At 23.7% G+C, this 20,125-nt stretch overlaps 1 protein-coding gene across 3 annotated transcripts; it reads right to left on the bottom strand.

The window, feature by feature from the left end:
* Nucleotides 1-1,682: 1,682 nt before the first annotated feature.
* On the bottom strand, nt 1,683-12,146 carry LOC105360119 (uncharacterized). 3 transcript variants are annotated; one of them, XM_011496916.1, is made up of 12 exons: nt 11,749-12,146; nt 9,498-9,568; nt 9,246-9,355; nt 7,367-7,581; nt 6,140-6,248; nt 5,141-5,235; nt 4,976-5,039; nt 4,815-4,890; nt 3,852-4,079; nt 3,341-3,446; nt 2,323-2,551; nt 1,683-1,905 (listed from the first exon to the last, which is right to left on the bottom strand). In XM_011496916.1, exons 2-12 carry the CDS (start codon nt 9,553-9,555, stop codon nt 1,765-1,767), a joined length of 1,431 nt encoding a protein of 476 aa, XP_011495218.1. In that variant the 5' UTR covers nt 9,556-9,568; nt 11,749-12,146; the 3' UTR covers nt 1,683-1,764. The 3 variants fall into 3 exon arrangements, with proteins under 3 accessions (XP_011495218.1, XP_011495220.1, XP_011495219.1); XM_011496918.1 differs by having other exon boundaries at nt 3,942-4,079; XM_011496917.1 differs by lacking the exon at nt 11,749-12,146 and having other exon boundaries at nt 9,455-9,568.
* Nucleotides 12,147-20,125: the final 7,979 nt, after the last annotated feature.

Here is a 20,125-nt window from a genome sequence, read left to right as displayed (position 1 = left end):
CACTTAAAACTCTTAAATGTGTTTGTAAACATTTTTGTTTAGGCATAAAGTAAAACATATATATAAAATATAATCAATTAATTTGTTTAATATTTTTTATTAATCCAACCACATTTGTTTTATTAGTATATTTATTTTCAAATTTATTAAACAACTAATTGTTATTAGTCACAAAATGAACTTTCTAATTTATAAGAAATTTATAATTTTTTACTAATCAGAAAATATATTACATTTATAAATAGTACTATCTATAAATAATTCAGAATTATTTATAGTTTGTACTACATTTATTAATACAAAAAATAATAGCGTATATTTTTATAAAATAAAAAAGATGTTTGTGAAAACAAGGCTTTGATTTATTATTTTCATTTTCAAATACATCTTTTGAACTAAAATTTTGTATTAATTTTATATTCAACATAAAATTATAGTTATATTTTACTTTTATGATCAATCACAATTATAAGAAATTACGAATATTTAATCGATTTGAATAAATATATTTGTACAATACAAAATGATATTATTTTATATCAATATTTTATTGAAATCAATAGAATTGTATTTAAGGTATAAAATTCATTTATTTATGGACAATAATTAATTTATTAACAGTTTAATGTAACTAATTTTTTACTCGTTATACTTTTAGTGTACGATTGCACATTTGAAGCAATAAGATAGACAAAACTTGTTTTATTATACGTTTCACATATATTAACTGAATATTGATAAATTTAATTTAATATGTTTAAATATTTTACACAAATTTGTATAAGTGATAATTCCTTTGTACATAATATAAAATCTTATGTTTATAAAATTGATTGATTTCATAAAATATTTAATATATCGATAAACGAAGTAAGATATAAATAAAAAAAATACAATAAAATTCTTATGCACTGTTAATATTATTCTACGAAAGAATTTCTAGTTTGTAGTTTTAAGCACATATCAGACAATAAAAAATATTTCTTTCTTTACCGTTCTTAAATCTCTTTACGAATATTCTATATAACATTGATGAAATCATAATATATTTATAATATTATTATAATAACAAAACATATTTGAATTATAATTATTCATCCGTCTTTTTGTATAATTTATTATCTAACTTTCTTTCTTTCATTCATACACTTTTTTAATTCATTGCAAACACCCAACATTCACATATTCATTTTGACTTTTCTTCTCAGATCAAAATTAACAATTATGAAATCGATAAATTAATCGATCGACAACAAATTCAAAAATATTACAATGTAATTGTCAACTTGTGTTGCAAGTTTATATTAAAAATTTCTCTCCTTAGCTGAGTTTCAATAAAAGATTTAAAAAAATGTTATACATTATTTGTTACGATCTATTTATAAATTTATAAATTGATTTTTTAAATTATAAATATTCTTTTTCACGAAGATTGACATTATTAAATATAAAATTTATAATCGGCAGATACAATTAAATATACACACACACTCTCTCTCTCTCTCTCTCTCTCTCTCTCTCTCTCTCTCTGTGTGTGTGTGTGTGTGTGTATGGGTGGGTACGTGTATGAACGCACACGCATACACGCACATATACAGACACTCCTAGATTTATTTCTTTATCATAATGATAAAATAGTGAGAAGTGGTTAAAAATAAATTAGTTTATTGATTATTTTTTTCTCGCAACGTCTATACTTTTAGGTTTTGTATGTTGTGTGAAGATCACGTGATAAAAATTAAAAAGTACATATATGTCATCGAATCAGCAAGGACTTTGAATTATTTGTATCGCATGCTGCAGTGCATCATCGATATTTTCATAAACAGGTACACCTTCGCGCGTCGCCATGTCTGACAAGTATATTCTACCCCTATTGTAGTCTTTTGTTGCTTGCTCCGTCAACTGAAACGTGAAGTTTTTATTTATTTAATAGAGGCATTGCGCAAATACAAAATTACCATCATACGGATTACTATTAATGACCTTTGATGAAAAATATATATATATATATATATATATATATATATATATATATATATTTGTGTGTCTGCTATTTTAAATAATTAGTTTAATCCTTAATGTTAAGAGATAGTTGCTATTACATTATAATAATTGAAATTCGACATTTTGTGATCAGCTTTTGTTTATATAAATAAATGTTTGGATAAATAATAATTGCTTTTTTTAAATTTGAATTTGATTACATCTCAGGCTTTAATAGTCTATTCATTTCAATTTTAACGTAGAGTTTAACGTCTATTGGAATAAGAAAAAAAATGAAAAAATCTAATATAATAAGCTTGGCGTTTTGTTCATTACCTTCTCACCAGACACCGAAAATCCTTCAGGTAGAGCTTGAACACAAAGGACGAGTTTAGCGCGTAATCCGATCAAATGAGCAGCCAGAGCCATTAATGCTATACCGCGTGTATGGTGAGGTATAACCACCATTATTAATCGTGAATTCTTCATGCGCTGCAACTCTAGAGGTAATACTCGAACGTTAAACTCATTTGTACTTGAACGATGAAGTGTTAGGCCCAATGACCTGAAAGTCCACAAATAAATTAACACTTAAACAAATTTTAAATGCAAGTAAGGGATATTACAAATTAACTGCAGTATGTTACTAATTATTTGTTTGTTTTTTTTTTTTTTTTTTAATAAGTATTTAATAAGTATTTAGTTCGTTTGAGTTGATATTATACAATAATAATTTAATGTTTATTCAATGAGCATTCTCATTATCGAAAAAAAAAAAAAAAAAAATGAAAGAAAATGAATAAAATTTTTCGATATATAATTTCTTTTTCCATTACTTTGTTTCATAAACATGAATCACTGAGTTGCAAGTAATAAAGTAATAAACTAAATGACTACATATAAATTTAAATAAACATATGTAGTACAATAAAATTGAATGCACAGTTTTATCATAGCACAGTTGCAATGGATGTGTACACATTATTATCTACATAAATTAAAACAAACTCGTTAATATTAATAATTTTTTTAATAAGTAAATTGTATAAAATCCATACGTAAGGTAATGTATTTAAAACTTATAATGTATCGAGAGATAATTTTTATAAATAATTATTAAGGATAAATTATGAAATGAGAAATTTTTTTTTTAATATCTTCATATAAATAATTCATACATTACTTAGTGCAGAAAATCCCCCCCCCCGCTCTCCCCCCACTCTCCAGCCAACTTCCCCCATTATAAATTAATACGAATAAAAGATTGTCATTATATTTAAGAAAATTTTATTGCCTTTCTATTCGTTTTAATTGTATCTATAAAGTAGGTCGCTTAATAGGTTGATTAACTTACTCTATCAATGGTATTGCTGACGACTCTAACCAAATTAAATCTTTATCGACTACAGCTATATACAGATCCTTCTTTTCGGAATCTATTATTATAGAATTGGTCCAATCTAGAATATAAATTTTATCATTTTACCGAAAATGTGTAGGCAGTGCTTTGTGGGCTTAATTTGAATTAATATTCAATTTACAGCTACTCAATTTCTGCGCGTGCTTTACAATACAATGAAAATCATCTCACAACGAAGTATTAAATTTAATAGAATAAATCACACGTTATTAATATTACTGCAGTATTGATAATATCTGCATAAACAAGAATTTTTAGAACTTTAATCTGTATTCAATAAAGTGAATGTCTCATTAATCGGTGTTATAAATTGTTAGAAGAAAAGGACGTTTAGGAATTAAGAAATTCATATAATGTGATTTAGAAGAATAATGTAAAGTAACATATTAATGTTTACCCAGATAAATTTGCTTTGCATTTAATTTTCTAAAATATTTCGAAATACCTAGAAAACGATTAAAAGGATGTATCAAAGCCCTGCGCAAAAATTTTGAGGCCTTCCTATATAATATACGCCAAACCGAAAGTATCTCACTTTCGCAGGTTACTCCGTTATTCTTTAAACGCCATGACCATTCGTTGGCTATAGCACAGAATTGTTCAAAGTTAACTCGCTGTTCCCTTGCATCACCGTAGCTTGACAATTTCTCAATCATTGGTTTTTCATGCGCATCTGAAATAAATTAGAAAGATAATTTATTATTCCGTTAATGGAAGCTTAATTTTTATTGCTTAAATCTTGAAAGAAAAGCTTCGATAATAATATTTTCAAAGACAACGAATAAATCTTATTGATTCATTAGTTATCTATTAAAATAAAAATATATTTTGAATTCATCTGATTTATAAGAATTTTATCAGAAATTGAACTATAGTTACATTTTTTTTTTTTTTTTTTTTTTTTATCATAAAAATACCATAAGATATTGATTAGTCATTTGAAAATTTTAATTATCTCATTGTTAATATTAAAAATTAACTTGATATTTTCAAAATTAATAAATATATAACTAAAAGAAAAAGGAAAGCAAGTAAAATAATTATTCATTTTATATTCGTAATGTATATTAATGTATATATATATATATATATATATATATATATCAATAGATTTAAATTAATAAAACTGAATAATCATTATTATACAGAGTGTAATAGATTTATAAATAATCAATTTAATACATTTATAAATTTAATAACAATTTTAAATTAAATAGATATAATAATTTATTATTTAGTGCAATTATTTTTATCCCATATTATTTTTTAGAAATATTGAATAAATCCTTCGTTTTATTAAAAATACTTATCCATTTTTTCCAATGGTTATTATCAATGAAAGATGAACATTTTTATAGCAAATAATTTTTTTGTTTCTATTATTCTGAATAAAATAAAAATATCTTACCAGATCTATTTACACCATTGCGCACATCAGAAACAGGTATATTGCATTTCCCATTGTTTTGAAGTATCATTAAGGCCTAAAGATTTATCAATAAATTTGTCATTAATTTCTGAAAATACGCAAAAACATGCACGTATTAGTTATTTATTACGTAAGCTTACCTCGGCAAAACTTATTGTCCCTGTATCATTATTATCCAGAGATTTGAACGCTTCTCTTAACTTTCTGGAAAATAAATAATCTTGTTATACACTGAAATAGCATTGTAAATTATTTAAACCAGTATCTATTGTCTTGGAAAACTGCGTAATAAGGTGTGTACATACGTGATATCGGTTCCTTGTTGACCGAATGAGATTCTAGATGGCCTAATTCCATCTTCACTATGCAAATCTTGAACATTCGTCGTATTACGAAGAATCTTTAAGCAATCAAATATTATTTCTAAATTTAATTAAGTAAACTTTATTAATGAATAATATATATTTATAATATAATATGATTGTGAAGTGAAGATAGAAATTTATAATATAAATATTTATAGAAATGTTATATATAAATGATTATAAATATATAAAATATTATTTAATAATTATGAACTATATTATTTGTTAATATAATTGCAGAAAAAATATTATTCTCAACTGATCGCATTTAATATCATATGATTTATACATTTTTGACGAAAATCTTTCAAATAAATTATAATAAATGTTCTATTATATATTATTTAATATCCTATAGTAAAGAGAAAATACATATATCATACTCAGAAGTATTTAAATATTTACAAGGCCATCATTTATATTGATTTTACGAAACCGATACAGTTGGACTATTATATAATCGATGAAGTTATTACAATTGTGTACTTTAAATCATACAACTATTGACCATACATTAAATATATATATATATATATATATATATATATATATATACATATATATATTTATTTATTTATTTATTTATTTATTCATTTATTTATTTATAAATTAAAAAATTGAATGACTAATAGTTTTTCGATACAATTGATTATAACGAGTAATTTATAAATATATGCAACAATTTCTTAAATAAACGATTTGTTGCAGCAATTATTTTACTTTTATTAATCTATAATCTATCTATAAATAAAATTTTATAAAATTGAATTTTACATCATATAAAGATCTACAAAATCTTTTCAATAAAATTTTCAAGATTTCAATGAATAAGAATAGAATATATTTTTTACAGATACCGTTAGTTAATTTTTTTATCTTTATATAATTGTAATTATCATATACTTATTTCAAAATACATATAAAATGCGAGAAATTCACCTTAGACGTACAATTGAGCGCGGCCGATATGCTCTCGAAAATTGGTATCCTTTGCCTCTCCATAAGATACTGCAGAACCAACAGTCCATTCGTCAGCTCATAATACTCTCTAAAAATTTTTTAACAAGACAAACATTTTCGTTCACAATGTTTAATTTAAATTTAAAACGAGCCAAAAGAATAACAGATGTTTGTTTATACATTACACGATTGAAACATTAATGTGATGAATCTAATAATTTATTGAAAATAGAATGCTAGCTATTGAACACTATGCATTTTTTATTTTATCAACGATAGTCTGAATATTTGGCACGAATCCTATATTTTTTTCGTCACTTTGCCATTACTTCACAAACAGCGGCATAAAGCCTTAATAAATTAATTATCTTGAAAAATCTGAATTGAATTTGATTTGTAATCAATTGAATGCAATGTTTTAAAATTATTTTTATTACAAAATTCTATAATGCCTTTAAATTTTTTTGATCAAATGAGATATTTAATATAAATTTTGAATTTGAAATTAGAAAAATGACCAAGTTAGATAATTCATATGCTTATGAAAGTAATTTAATTTTTCGAATAGTTTTATTTTTCCTATTTTTAGTATTAGCATATATAATAATTATTAATATACGTACACTTTCAAGTCAAATCTGGCACTTTAAACATCGTTTTATTTTAGCATTCGAAATATCATTTTAGTTTGTAATTTATTACTATTTTCTATTAAATCGACGAAACGTCAAATATCTTGTCTTTGTCTAAACGGATTGAAAAGTAAAGAAATTAAATATAAAAAATTATTCATTTCTAATTGCATTTGCATTATTAGAAATACACGCGCGTGCAATAATATGATAATTAAATCATACATTTATACAATAAATAACATATCTAGAGGAGCAATGTTATTATTAATAAGAATGCAGAACTTTAATTACTATAGCTTCATTTCATCTCGGTAGTTGAGAAATAAAATGAAAGAGAAAAAGAAGCTAAGTTTTAAATTTAAGCAAAAAATAAAATGATACAGAATTCTCTAACGTGCGCGAGCGAGGACAGTTGGCGTTTATTCGCCTCGGTGATTATTTATCGAACGGACGACAAGGACAGAGATATCTGGCGTCCCCTCGAATGAAAGACGAGCGTATGACCCGTTCGCAACTATCGAGGTTGCTTAGCTGTTCATTTATGTGCCATGTAATAATCAATGTAACCCACTGGTTGGATACGATCTCCCCGAGGATCGATTGGCCTTGTCTGTAAGGATGTATGACGACGATGAGGGACTCTCGGCGTGTACCGGCCAACTCGGCTGTCTCGATGATACCCGCGCAGTTGCGTGTTCTGTCGTCTATGACGAAGAGTAACACGCGGGCCGTCTCCTTGGCTTCGTATTCCTGGGCGATGAGTTCCGGGCTCCAATGAGATACTTGCTGCGCAATAAAAAAATTTTTTTATGTTCTCGCTGATATCGTATGTTTGCGCAGGGAGCTTTTGACTATTTTTTTTATTTTTTATTTAATGGCGAATACAACTTGCTTTTAAAATGCTTTTACAAAATCATGTAATTAGAAAATTTCAAACGGTTGTATAGAGATAAAATTCGTTATGTGGTTGAATAAAAGTAGGCTCCTAGACAGTTCACTTGTCGAACAAATATAATGATAATCTGCTTACTCACTTGAAATTAGATAATAAATTTTACATAATTGTTAGATGAATAAAACTTTGACACAAGCAACATTATTTCCACCGAATATTTTCATATTTTTTCTTTGAATAACATAAATAAATCGACTCATCAACCTTATCATTAGATACTTTTTATGTTATTTATAGGATCAATAGCTTTTTTACAATACATACAATTGTTAGTTGTAATTTAATCCTCATGAATTTTTTGATCTTTTCAATTCAATGCTTTAAACATATATTTTATAATTATATATAATAACGTATCATTATAATTCTTTGATAAATAAAAAATTAATCATTCGGTACTATAAATAGTATATGTAAAATTAATAAAAATGTAGTTGTTGAATACGGTCGTTTTTTTAAACAAATATTTTTTGTAATTGAGCTACAAAAGTTAAAGCGCTTTAAGAGTCTCCTTAATGAAATTTAAAAACCACTTAATTCACACTCAATTTAGTGAATTAAAAATACGATTGTAATAGCATTCTCATCTTGATGATTCTGCATTTTTAAATTTTCATCGTAGATTCGCAACGCCACTGACCCTTTATGAAGTGAAAGTTGAAAAAAAATTTAATTTATTAACAACAAATTTATTAACAACTTGCAACAATTTGATTGGAATATATCCACAAACGTTTTTATTATTCACATTAATATACATAAAAACATATATCTGTTATCGATTTTTTTGTTTTGATAGTCGACGTTCGAATAATTAAATAAGGTTCTAAAAAAACAACATTAATTATAGAAAAAAATAACAAAAAAATTAGATCACTAAGGTAATATCATAAGTTTAATTAAAATATCTAACTTATTGAAGGATATTCAAATAACGAACACATTACATAAAATCCTCAATTTAGTTTTATGTTAAAAAGTTGATTGTTTTTAAACAAATTTTTTCTTTTTAATGCAAGAATTGTAAACTTAATTCACATTCTTGAATGTAATAGTGTAATCAATTAAAATCTATCAATTTTATTCGAAGTATGATCATCGTTTCAATACATTTTAAAAACTTGTTAAGAAATAGACTTGAAAAACTTAAACATAAATTAAAAATATATAATTGACTCTTCATACAAATATTAAAATTCATAAAAATAAATATTTCTTGATGATTATTAAATTATTAAAATGATAATGCCTATCTTTAAAATTACAACAAAACAATTGTTAACATGTCTAATTGTCATTAAATGTATTGACGAGAAATTTTATTACAATAATTATGTATTTCCAAAAATAAAATTGAGTAAATAATCAATAAAATCGTAAATTTACTGCTAAAATATGAATTAGAGGCGAATGTAGTTTTGATAAAATTATAAATGTAGCACTTTGAAAGAAAAAGTTAATTATTTCTCACATAACATAAATAAAACTTACTCACAGGGTTATAATAGGTAATACCAAGGCTCTGGAGCGTTGGAATAGCGATGTCGATCCTCCAGGTGGTGGGATTACACGATCCACCCAGGAACACCTCATACGCCATCCTTTCTGGTATTGCATGGTCAAGAAAAAGAGAAAATGACATTTCGATTAAAAAAAAGGTGAGAAATACGACTTATTTTAAGACTGTCGATATTTCTCGCATACACTTTACGTTTGGCATTGCCATTCTATATGTCTAGGAACGTACTTGAGATAGCCTTGCCAGTATCCTTTCCATCACAGTGCAAAGAGCAAGAGGTGCTCATAGGAACAGATACTCTAGAAAAAGAACAAAAAAAAAGATATGAATAAGAAATAATTATTTATTGAACAAAGGCTAAAAATTATAAAAATTAGAATGTGTTAACGGGGATAATGCGTTAAATGAACATACTAGTTAAGTTAATATAGCAAACTCAGATGATTTTCCAAAATATATTCCACTTATGTTTATCCTTTTTTAATGTGACAATTGTAAAAAAAAAAAAAATTGATTGAAAATAAAATAAAATTAATGCACAGTTAGAGCGTAATGAAAATATATTATAAGATTTTTGTTTTCGTTGAATATTGTGAATTTTTGCATTTATTCTATACACAACGAAATTTTTTGCTGAAAATCACAGGTTGAAGTTTTAAGATACAAAATAAATTGAAGTTTTATTATGTATTTACACGACTCAAACTTCAAGCAAATCAATTTCATTCGAAATCATGAATAATAACAAGATGTTCAAGTCGCTTAATGTTGACAATTTTATGTCATTTACAATTATATTAATCACTGAATCATCGCATACTTTTTGCAGTTTCATAATATTTCTTAAACAGGGAATAAACAATAGTTAAAATATAATGATATGATTTAAGAGGAGAAGCCATGGTTTTAAATAATTAATAACTTGTAGTATGCTTTTATGTTTCTTAGAGAATTGCAAATATATGAAGAGTACTTGACTATGAAAAATACTAATAAAAATAGTAATTCTATTTGCGAAGGATTTCATATAATGTGATCGTACTCGTTCAAATGAAATTAATATAATCTACTATCTACTATTAACAATTAATTTTTTTAACAAAAATGTTGTACTTAATAATTATAATTTTCATTGCCCTACCTTTTTAAAGACTTTCATTTTCACAAACTCAATTATTATAATAAACGCTAATATTGAATATATATATATATATATATATATATATTATTGAATTGCATATTTTAAATAATGAATACAATAATAAATTATAATAATAAAATTTCTTTAAATATAGGCATTCTCTTATTATCATCGCCTTGGCTTTCCATTTTAAACAATTATATAATTAATTCAAATTTTAAATTTACATGTGTATTTTAGACTTGTACTTAAAAATATTTTTTTAAATGTCTATTTCTACTAAAAAAAAAATGTTTCTTTTTACAAACACCGAAGAAATAATCAAAATAATAATCATGCAATTTTAAATCATTAAATGTTCAATAAGCCAGTAGGAAACTTATTAAATATTTTAAATATTTTTTGTAAATAATAACGTCGCATGATTATTGCAAATATTATTCTGCATTATGAATATAAATTTTATCGTAAATATTTCAGATTATAATTATTTTCGATCGAATAATACAATTTAACAAAATATTAACTATTTTTTTAATTTATTTCTAAATTAAAAAAAAAAAAAAAAAAAAAAAAAGAACAGTATTAGGGCTAACATAAGACATTAAAGCATTCGGAATGCGAATACAAAGTGAATATTATAAAAGTCGTGAAAGGCATTTGTACATATCTTTAAGTACAAATATTATTTTACGTAAATTACCGTTTACTTAATTATTAATCTTGTATTAAGAAAAACATTAATTATTATTACGAATATTTTTTATGACGCATAAAAAGTACAATAAAATTTCTACTATTTATATCTCCCGATAATATGTACATTATGTATGAGTAGTCGATAAGTTTCTTCATTTTATTAAACAATCGATAAATTTTACTTAATTTTTTTCACGTCAAATCCTTTAGTAGAGAATAGTAATAGTACAAGACATGTACAGGAAATAAATGATAGTTTGTTTTTTTTTTATGCCTAGTGTAGCTGTATTTTATTAGGAATTATTTTTAAAGTTCATGCTATTGGAAAACTTATCGCACGGTTAATTTCGTTCATGAGATAATTTAACATAACACGTCAAAAGAGAATTTGGATAATACAATTATTTACATGCATAAATAATATAAGCGGCAAAACCATTTACAGACGTCATGCAAACGCTCGATAATTAATAATCAGGATTTGATATTGTATACAAATGAAAATCTCAAATATAAACTTTATATAATACGCAACATGAAATTAGCACGCATAAATAAATAAAAAAAATAAATAAATAAACAAAAAAAAAACAAAAAAAATAAAAAAAAAATAAGAATAGCTGGAAGACTTAAACGTACTTTTAAATATCAAATCCTTTTACAGGTATATAAAGCAATCCCACGCTTCAACATGGTTAAGATACACTTCGTTCATGTTTGATGCACTGACGCTTCTCGCCTGCAACAGAGAACGAAAAACTCTGCTCAGATGAGTGAGCACATTGATTTGTGTCTCAGTTGTCATTGCAGATTAAAGTTTAATGGAGGGATTTTAAGGGAGGAGGGCACTAAGGATCACACATTATTACTCTAAATTCTCTATTTATTACGAAAGGAGGATAACCCGTAGGATGGTAACATTGTACGAATGTCTATATCTATGAAATATTTATGTACATTAATTACTCACGAGTCATTTAAGTGAGCCTTACTTACGAAGATAATTGTTACTTTAAATTTTATGTGTGATTCTCATATATCGTTTTTCTTTTTTATGAAAAAATAATTTTTTTTTTTATTTTTTATTATTATTTTTTTTTTTTTTTACATCGTACGTCTTAGGAGTTCAAGCCTTTCAGAATATTTCAATTTCTGAGTCATGTAAAAGTTTCTAAAATTAGATGAGCTCGTGTAATTGGAGGGAAATATCCTAAATTAATTTCAATGTTAAGAAAAACCTTTAAGAAAGAATTTTCAGCAATGACAATTATTGTTTTCTTCTCATTATTCCGCTATTAACTATTTTATAATATGACATTAACGTTAATGAATAACAATTGATACCTATTTTGTCAGTGATAAACAATTTATATAGACTTGCCGATTTATTAACTTGTTTTTAAGTGTAACGCGACATAAGAATATACGTTACTAACATGAAAATTTTTTTTATTAATTTCACGTGCTACTTGAATTCACTAAAAAATAATAATATAACTATACAACGGATTTCAATTAAATTTGACCGTTATATATTATAAAAATATTCGATGTATTAAACTCAGTAAATTGTTTACGTATATCTATTTAAAGAATATATATAGAACATGCTTTTAAATTAAGATAAATCAGTTGTTGCATTTAATATCGTAATTTAATATAATATTAAAATAAATTATCGAACTCACTCGTTTAAGTATTCTAGATTTAGTTATTCTAGATGTCGTATAATTTCATATAAAATTTTGTTAATTATAATGTTTCCAAAAGCCTTTTTAATAATGTCTAAAAATAAAATATTCTTATATTACGGCTGAAAATGTAAACATTTTACTAGAAACGTCAATAAACGTGAAGTCTTTATAAATATCTCGATATTATCTTATTTTTATTGTAAAAATTATTATTTTATGGTGGCAATGGTCGCATCCCAATGTAAAAAATTGAAAATTTTTTAATTCATGAGATTATTTTTCAATTTTTATAGTACTTCTATGTCATATTATATATTAATTTTTTATTCGTTCTTATCTGAATAATGGATATTTTTTTTTCCACATAATATAGCTGGCAACTTAAAGCACTCCAGCATTCTTAATTGGCAATTATATTCCTTCAATTTTTATCCGATCGATTATATAACGATTTTATCTAGTTCAGACTCTTTTGCATCAAATAAATAATTAAAAGTATTTATAACCTTAATTTGTAAGCAAGTAAAAGAAGTTTTATCTCAATCTACATAAAAAATTGTTTATTACGTATTTTACCAGTATTGGTTAGTGAGGATCTGAAAATACATCCAAATTTTATTTGTACATTATTTGTTTATAAGAGGTTTAAAATTAATTTTATTATAATCAAATTTACATTGAATATACAGTCGGAAACTTTTTCATAACTCTTACAATATCTGCGATTAATTATTAAATTTTTTATGCAAATAAAGACATATTTATATGAAAATATCTCTTGGATATTCGCCAATTTCATATTAGCTATATACAAGAAACAAACTAAATCTATTTGCTCCCTAAAATTGTTAATTATATTTATTCTGAATTTATTAAAAAAAAAAAAAAAAAAAAACTATTCTTAATTATATATCCCTTAATTATTTAATAAGACGAGTTAATCTTCCATATTTTATTTTAAATCATTTCTTATAGTTTTGCACCTGCAGTCGTTAATTTCAAAAATATTTCCTACAATGTTTGGAAAACATATGCTCTGTCGTTTCAATGAGTGTAGAAAAATAGCTGCAAATAAATTATTTTTCTTTCATACATTTGTCAAATTGAACACAAAATTTACACTTCTAAAAATACTTGATTTTATATTAAATTATTTTATGCAATGATAACAAACTTTGTATTAATTTTCCAATTACAAAATTATCTTATAACATTCTTTTCTGTTTCATTCAGTTAGGAAAAAAAATATTAAGAAATTTTACTAGCGAGCGTCTAAATCACATTTTCATTATTAATAATTTTTTGAAATTTTTAAAATAAAATATCTAACGATCGGAATCTATTTAAAAATTATTTAAAAGATTTTATAGTAGAACAAATGTTCTTGCTATGAATTTGAAAAAAAAGTGATGCTTTCGTATACCTGATTTCTGACTTTCATTAAATATTTTTACATAAATTAAAAAATAGAAAATATAATAAATATGTAAAAAGATATATATATGTGTACAATTGTGCAAATTGTCATTTATGTTCATAGACGATATTATGTAAAAGAAATTAGAATTTGAATGGTGATTTAAAGCTAGAAATAGAAACATAAAAACCAATGAGATTTTGTAACATTCGCCAAATTATATCGTTATTCTAAAAAAAAAAAAAAAAAAAAAAAGTGAAAAGTTTCGCTTTCGCTAATGAAATTAAAAATTTCCTTTTTATTTTATAAACGATTATAGCTAAAAAAAAAGCGACATTGACTGCATTCTCATGATTAATTAACTCATTATATTATAAAATTTTTAAACAAATATTTTTAATTTTAATTTTTATGATTTATTATAAAACATAGAAACTAAATCTTGTATTTTTCAAAACTTTTGAAATTAAGTAACCCCTTTAGGTAATAAACTATTTTTTGATTCATAAAATTATGATGATTCGCGCCTGCTAACGTATACATATTATTTATAAATCTATTTAATTACCCAATACGTTTATTTACACATACGTATACATAAGAGAAAATTACCCATACTGATAATGACTATGTAAACATGATTTATACAGGTTTTAGTTCGTGTAAATTGTTTAACTTTAAATATCAAATTATTTTAAATTGCGTAATTCAACTAAAAAATATAATACGGCTGTAATTTTTTTTTTTTAATTTATCAAACAAAAAAAAAATAAACGTATGAAACAAGTCAGACTTATTATTTCATTGTAATTATATGTATCTTGACTGAGCATATAGATAATTACGTTTTATTATTTTTTACAGCTATTAATAATAATATAAAAACAATTCACATAAAAATTATATATGCATAATTGTATTTTACATATTTTATTCGTAAAGATTTAATGAGAATTAGTAACCTAAACTTAAGCACTAAATTGACTAATTGAAACATTAAGCTGATTAATCATAAAATTGAAAATTCTCCTATTTAATTAATAATTTTTTTTTTCTTAAAGTATTAATAACAATTACATATATTATATACAATTAAATTTAATCGTTCATATATTATTATTATATTTTATATCATATATTATATAAAAACATTTATAGCACATACACATAGGCTTAATAAGAAAAAATATTGTTGCAAAAGTCGAACTTAACATAATCGAATTTTTTTCCATAATATAATTTATTATTACTTTTGTAAAATTTTAATAAGCAGTTTCATATTATTGTTGTCCTGCCAATGACACAAGTAGTAAATAAAAATATTTTATGATTAAATTCGACCAAATAATATTAACCAAAAGAATTATAATGCCATTAAAACATAAATTGTTCATATTAGTATAAAAAAAACACACATGAAAACTCACCCTTGCTTGTAAAAACATGCAAGTTCGTTAACAAATATTAAGAAATCCTTTAACATTGTGCCAGTTTCCTTGTTTATTTGCAACGAAGACTCTGCGAGACGTGGCATCTCAAAAAATCACAGTCCGCCACAAAGTATCTCGTCTGCCTAAAAAAGAATAAAAATTATTCATTAGAAAGTTTATAAAATAATTCATGTAATTAAATTAATTAAGATGTACAATTTACTTCACAAAAATTAAACACATCTGCACATATATATATATATATGATAATTTTAATAAACGTATTTTTTTATTATGCTAATGTTTAAGTATAAAAATAATTCAATAAATAATTAATGAAAAATATATTTGTTTTGATCAATTTTAATGAATATATAACTTATTTAAACTATATATAAAATAAAAATCTAAAATTGTTGTTATTACCAAAATACTTTTAATAATATTATATTAATAGTATCCGCAAGTATTTATTTTTATCAAAATATTGTTAAAATATACGTTAGACCCTACATTTCAAAATTTGGAAATAACTATAATACTTTATGTAATTATTTATAATTAATATTGTATATAATATATCAAGAAATATTTGCGATAGATAATAATTAAATTTTCAGAAAGTATCAATGACATTGTTTAAAAAAAAAGTATATGTATACATGTATATATATATATATATATATATATATATATAAGCAAGATTACAAATTCGAATTCTATTTTTAACTGTGAAATCATAAAAGTAAATTTGCAAGTAAACAAAAAGTGAAAAACTAGAGTAAATTTGAATGAAAAATGTTGAAACTTACATATTAAGATTACAACATGTATTGTATAATCATAGACGATTCTAATGATGAATATACTTTAATATTCATATATTCGTACAATATTTTCTTTTATTAAAAACTTTTTTAACTATTTTAACTGCTATTGTAATTTCAAAAAGGGTAAAAATCATAAAATTACATGTTCTATTAATTAATCATCGTTATAATATCAATTTTAATCATTAAAAATAAAACCTATACTTTCTTACAAATGAACATGAAAGTTAAATCAATTAATATGTACATTTTCAATATACAAATATATATATATATATATATATATATATATATATATATATATATATATAAATTAGAAATCGTTAAATGTAGATTCTTATTACGTAATTATTAGAAATTATTAAATACAAATAGTTATGAAACTATAAAAGAGGTTTCCAACTTTATAAATAGTTGATGAATATTTTCAATTGCATTAAAGAATTAAAATCAGCCTGTTTAACTAAATATAATTAATTACAATAAATTATTACACTATTCGGATACAAAAAGGAATCGATACATATGTAAAATAACTAGATTATGAATTTAATTTTTAAGCTACATTTGAATAATACAAAAATTAAAAAAAACTATCAAATATTAAATGATTAAATAATTGTATTCTTTTAATCTATTTCTAATAAAAGGTTTGCAAGTGTTTTTTATCTATTCATATTTATACATTTATTATAGAAGTAATTGTTATATATTGAGCTTATAAACAAATAATTAGAATTAAAAAACAAAGTAAAAGTAATTTTATATTTATATTAAATCGTGTATCTTTCAAAATATCTTTATTTATTTTAAACATTAAAAAAAAATAATTAGTATAAAAAATAATTTACATATTATTTAAAATTTTGAATAAAATTAATACAATGAGATTAAATGGAAGTAAAGATTTTAAGGATCTGACTGTTTTCACGAAAGTATAAAAATAATTTTATGTTTTTATAAAAGAACTTGCATTATTTTGAAAACAAAATTTTTATTTTAATTTGGGTTTTAATGTGAAGTTAAAAATATGTATAAAGTCATTCACGTATTCAATGTGCTTCAAGTAAAAATAATGTTCAAAATATTATCAATATTACACCAAAATTTAAGTTTAATTTATATTTCAGAATTATTTTTACATATTTCAGTAATAAAAAATCATGTTACTTCGTTCGAAAACTTTTACAAATTAATGGAATGTATAATAATTTCAGGGCATAAGATATATAATGAAAGAAATATTATTACAAAATGATAAAATTAAAATAAAATAGCTTTAAAATACTAAATTATTGTATTATCAATATATCAAGTATAATTACTTAAATTAAAGTTAAAGAACTTCTAATGAAATTCTTATTCACAGAAATATATATAGAAGCCCTTGACACGAAATGTCTAAACTTTGTTGGTTTTCAAATAATTTCAGAAAAAGAAATTATGTTAAAATATTAAAGCCACATATCATAAAAATATTTTCATTAATTTGATAAATAAAATATGTAAATAAAATCAATATAAATTAATATTTAATATTACTTTTGCTTAGTAAGAATCCTGTTTTAGACATTACTGTCAATATTTATTATAAAATGTAATGTTATTTGATTGTAAAAACCATATGTAAATAAATAACAATATTAAAAGAAACGATAATATTGAAATTGAATTGTAAAAAAATAATTTATCCTAAATTGTCTAAAAAAAAAAACCATGAAATAAATTTTTTTGATATAATCTATGTATCTTTATTTGATGTAATCATCCAAGAATATATTTAATTAACAGTCAAAAATAAAATAAATAAAAATAATAAACAAATTAAGTGAAAAACCACACTTGAAATTATGAATTATAGCATTATTTAATATATTAATATATTATAATATTAAAACTTATATGCAATACATATGTAGCATATTTTTAAGTAATAATTGAACCAACTGCCATCCTACTTATACTTGCTAAATGTACTTTAAATACTTAAATATTATCGTGTAATGCGATTCTTTTCAGTCAAGATCAATTTGTTTTGAAAAAGAGAATCAACGGAGTAAGCGATGAGAAGCTAATCTGTGTTGGACTATATACTTTTCTTATCGTCTTCTTACATATATTCCTACATGTAGTTACATGTCGAGTATGCAACTAGAACTTCATAAATGAATAAAATAGAACAACTTAACTACATAAGAAATTTATTGATAAGAGAAGGAAATTGAATATATTTTAAATAAATATATACATTGTAGAAAGACATTGCTGTGTCGCGCACGCACACACGCACGCACGCACGCGCGCGCGCGCACACACACACACACACAAACAAACAAACAAACACACACCCACACAATATATATATATATATATATATATATATTTGAGATAGATAGTAATCATATATTTCAATCTCTTTATCATCATTATTAAACGTTATACTAAAATATTAATAATCTATAAATTGTTAGAAATTAATAAATGTAGAAATAATTTTTAAAAAAATGTCTATTTTTATAATAGATAATTAAGTTTCAGCTCACAATGTATAATTAATTAAATGCATTTTTAATTAAAAAAAAATTCTTCAACGTAAAATAATAGTATATATTTTTTCTATATAAATGTAGAATATGAATGAAATTCGATATTTTAAACAAATTTATTTAAATAATACCATCAATCATTACATACAAATATTTATAATTTTTTTTATTCAAAAGTTTTATTATATTAACAAACTTTATTTTGCTAACTAGTATGAACACTAATCAATGACAGTATAAATCAATCATTTACTTAAACAATAATTCATCGAACAAATAAAGCATTTACTTAAGCAATCACTTTAGTATGCTACTTCATACTCTCGAAGTAAGTTTTTCAAAATTCTTTCCAACAAATATTGCTGTTTTCTAAGAAACAAGATCTGATTGAAAATCAATATAATTGCATTCGTCGTCAATAGAACCATTAAAAAATCAAGTTCATGTATCAAGTTTTACTACTAACTGACTATATCCGTTGAAAATCAGAATACTTGACTCGCTGTGCTTTGTACCTCTTTGCTTATCTTCGACTTTAACGGACTTATTAAGTGACATGTAGTCTCACCACGATAATTATGTCCCAGAAAAATGATGCATCAAGGTCCGCAGGATATCTAGCAGAGTTTGTCTCCTTGTTCGGCATTTCTTACTTCCACGATCTCCAACTACATTTTATTCCTTCATTATCTCCTTCTCTTTTATTCGATCGTTCCCTCATTCTGTCTTCCCCCTCTCGTTCTCTTTCTTTCTATATATCTATCTTTTTTCACTCCAAAGTAGAGAAAGAGAGAAGGGAATTGTGGTCTGCGAGGCAGCCTCGCGTACTCCTGCTATTGCTCATACTTATTTATACACCGTTATATTTAAAATGAGAGAAAGAGCGCGCGGTGGTTGAGGCTTCGGTGCTTTCAGTAAGAGTTATATGCCTTCGCGAGGAACACAAACGTATCAGCGATGACGACAGTGGCAAAGAAGACGATCAAACAGAAAGTGCATTTCCCGTGGATAATTTTCGTTTTTCTTATGTATTTCTGTGTTGAAAGCAATGACATTTCGAATGGAGGATTTGCCCAATAAGAATACCGAGTAAATGTTT

Source organism: Ceratosolen solmsi, unplaced genomic scaffold (genome assembly GCF_000503995.2).
Source record: "Ceratosolen solmsi marchali unplaced genomic scaffold, CerSol_1.0 scaffold13, whole genome shotgun sequence".
NCBI lineage: Eukaryota > Metazoa > Arthropoda > Insecta > Hymenoptera > Agaonidae > Ceratosolen > Ceratosolen solmsi.
Note: the sequence above shows the minus strand (reverse complement) of the source record. Positions and strands in the feature narration are given on the sequence as shown.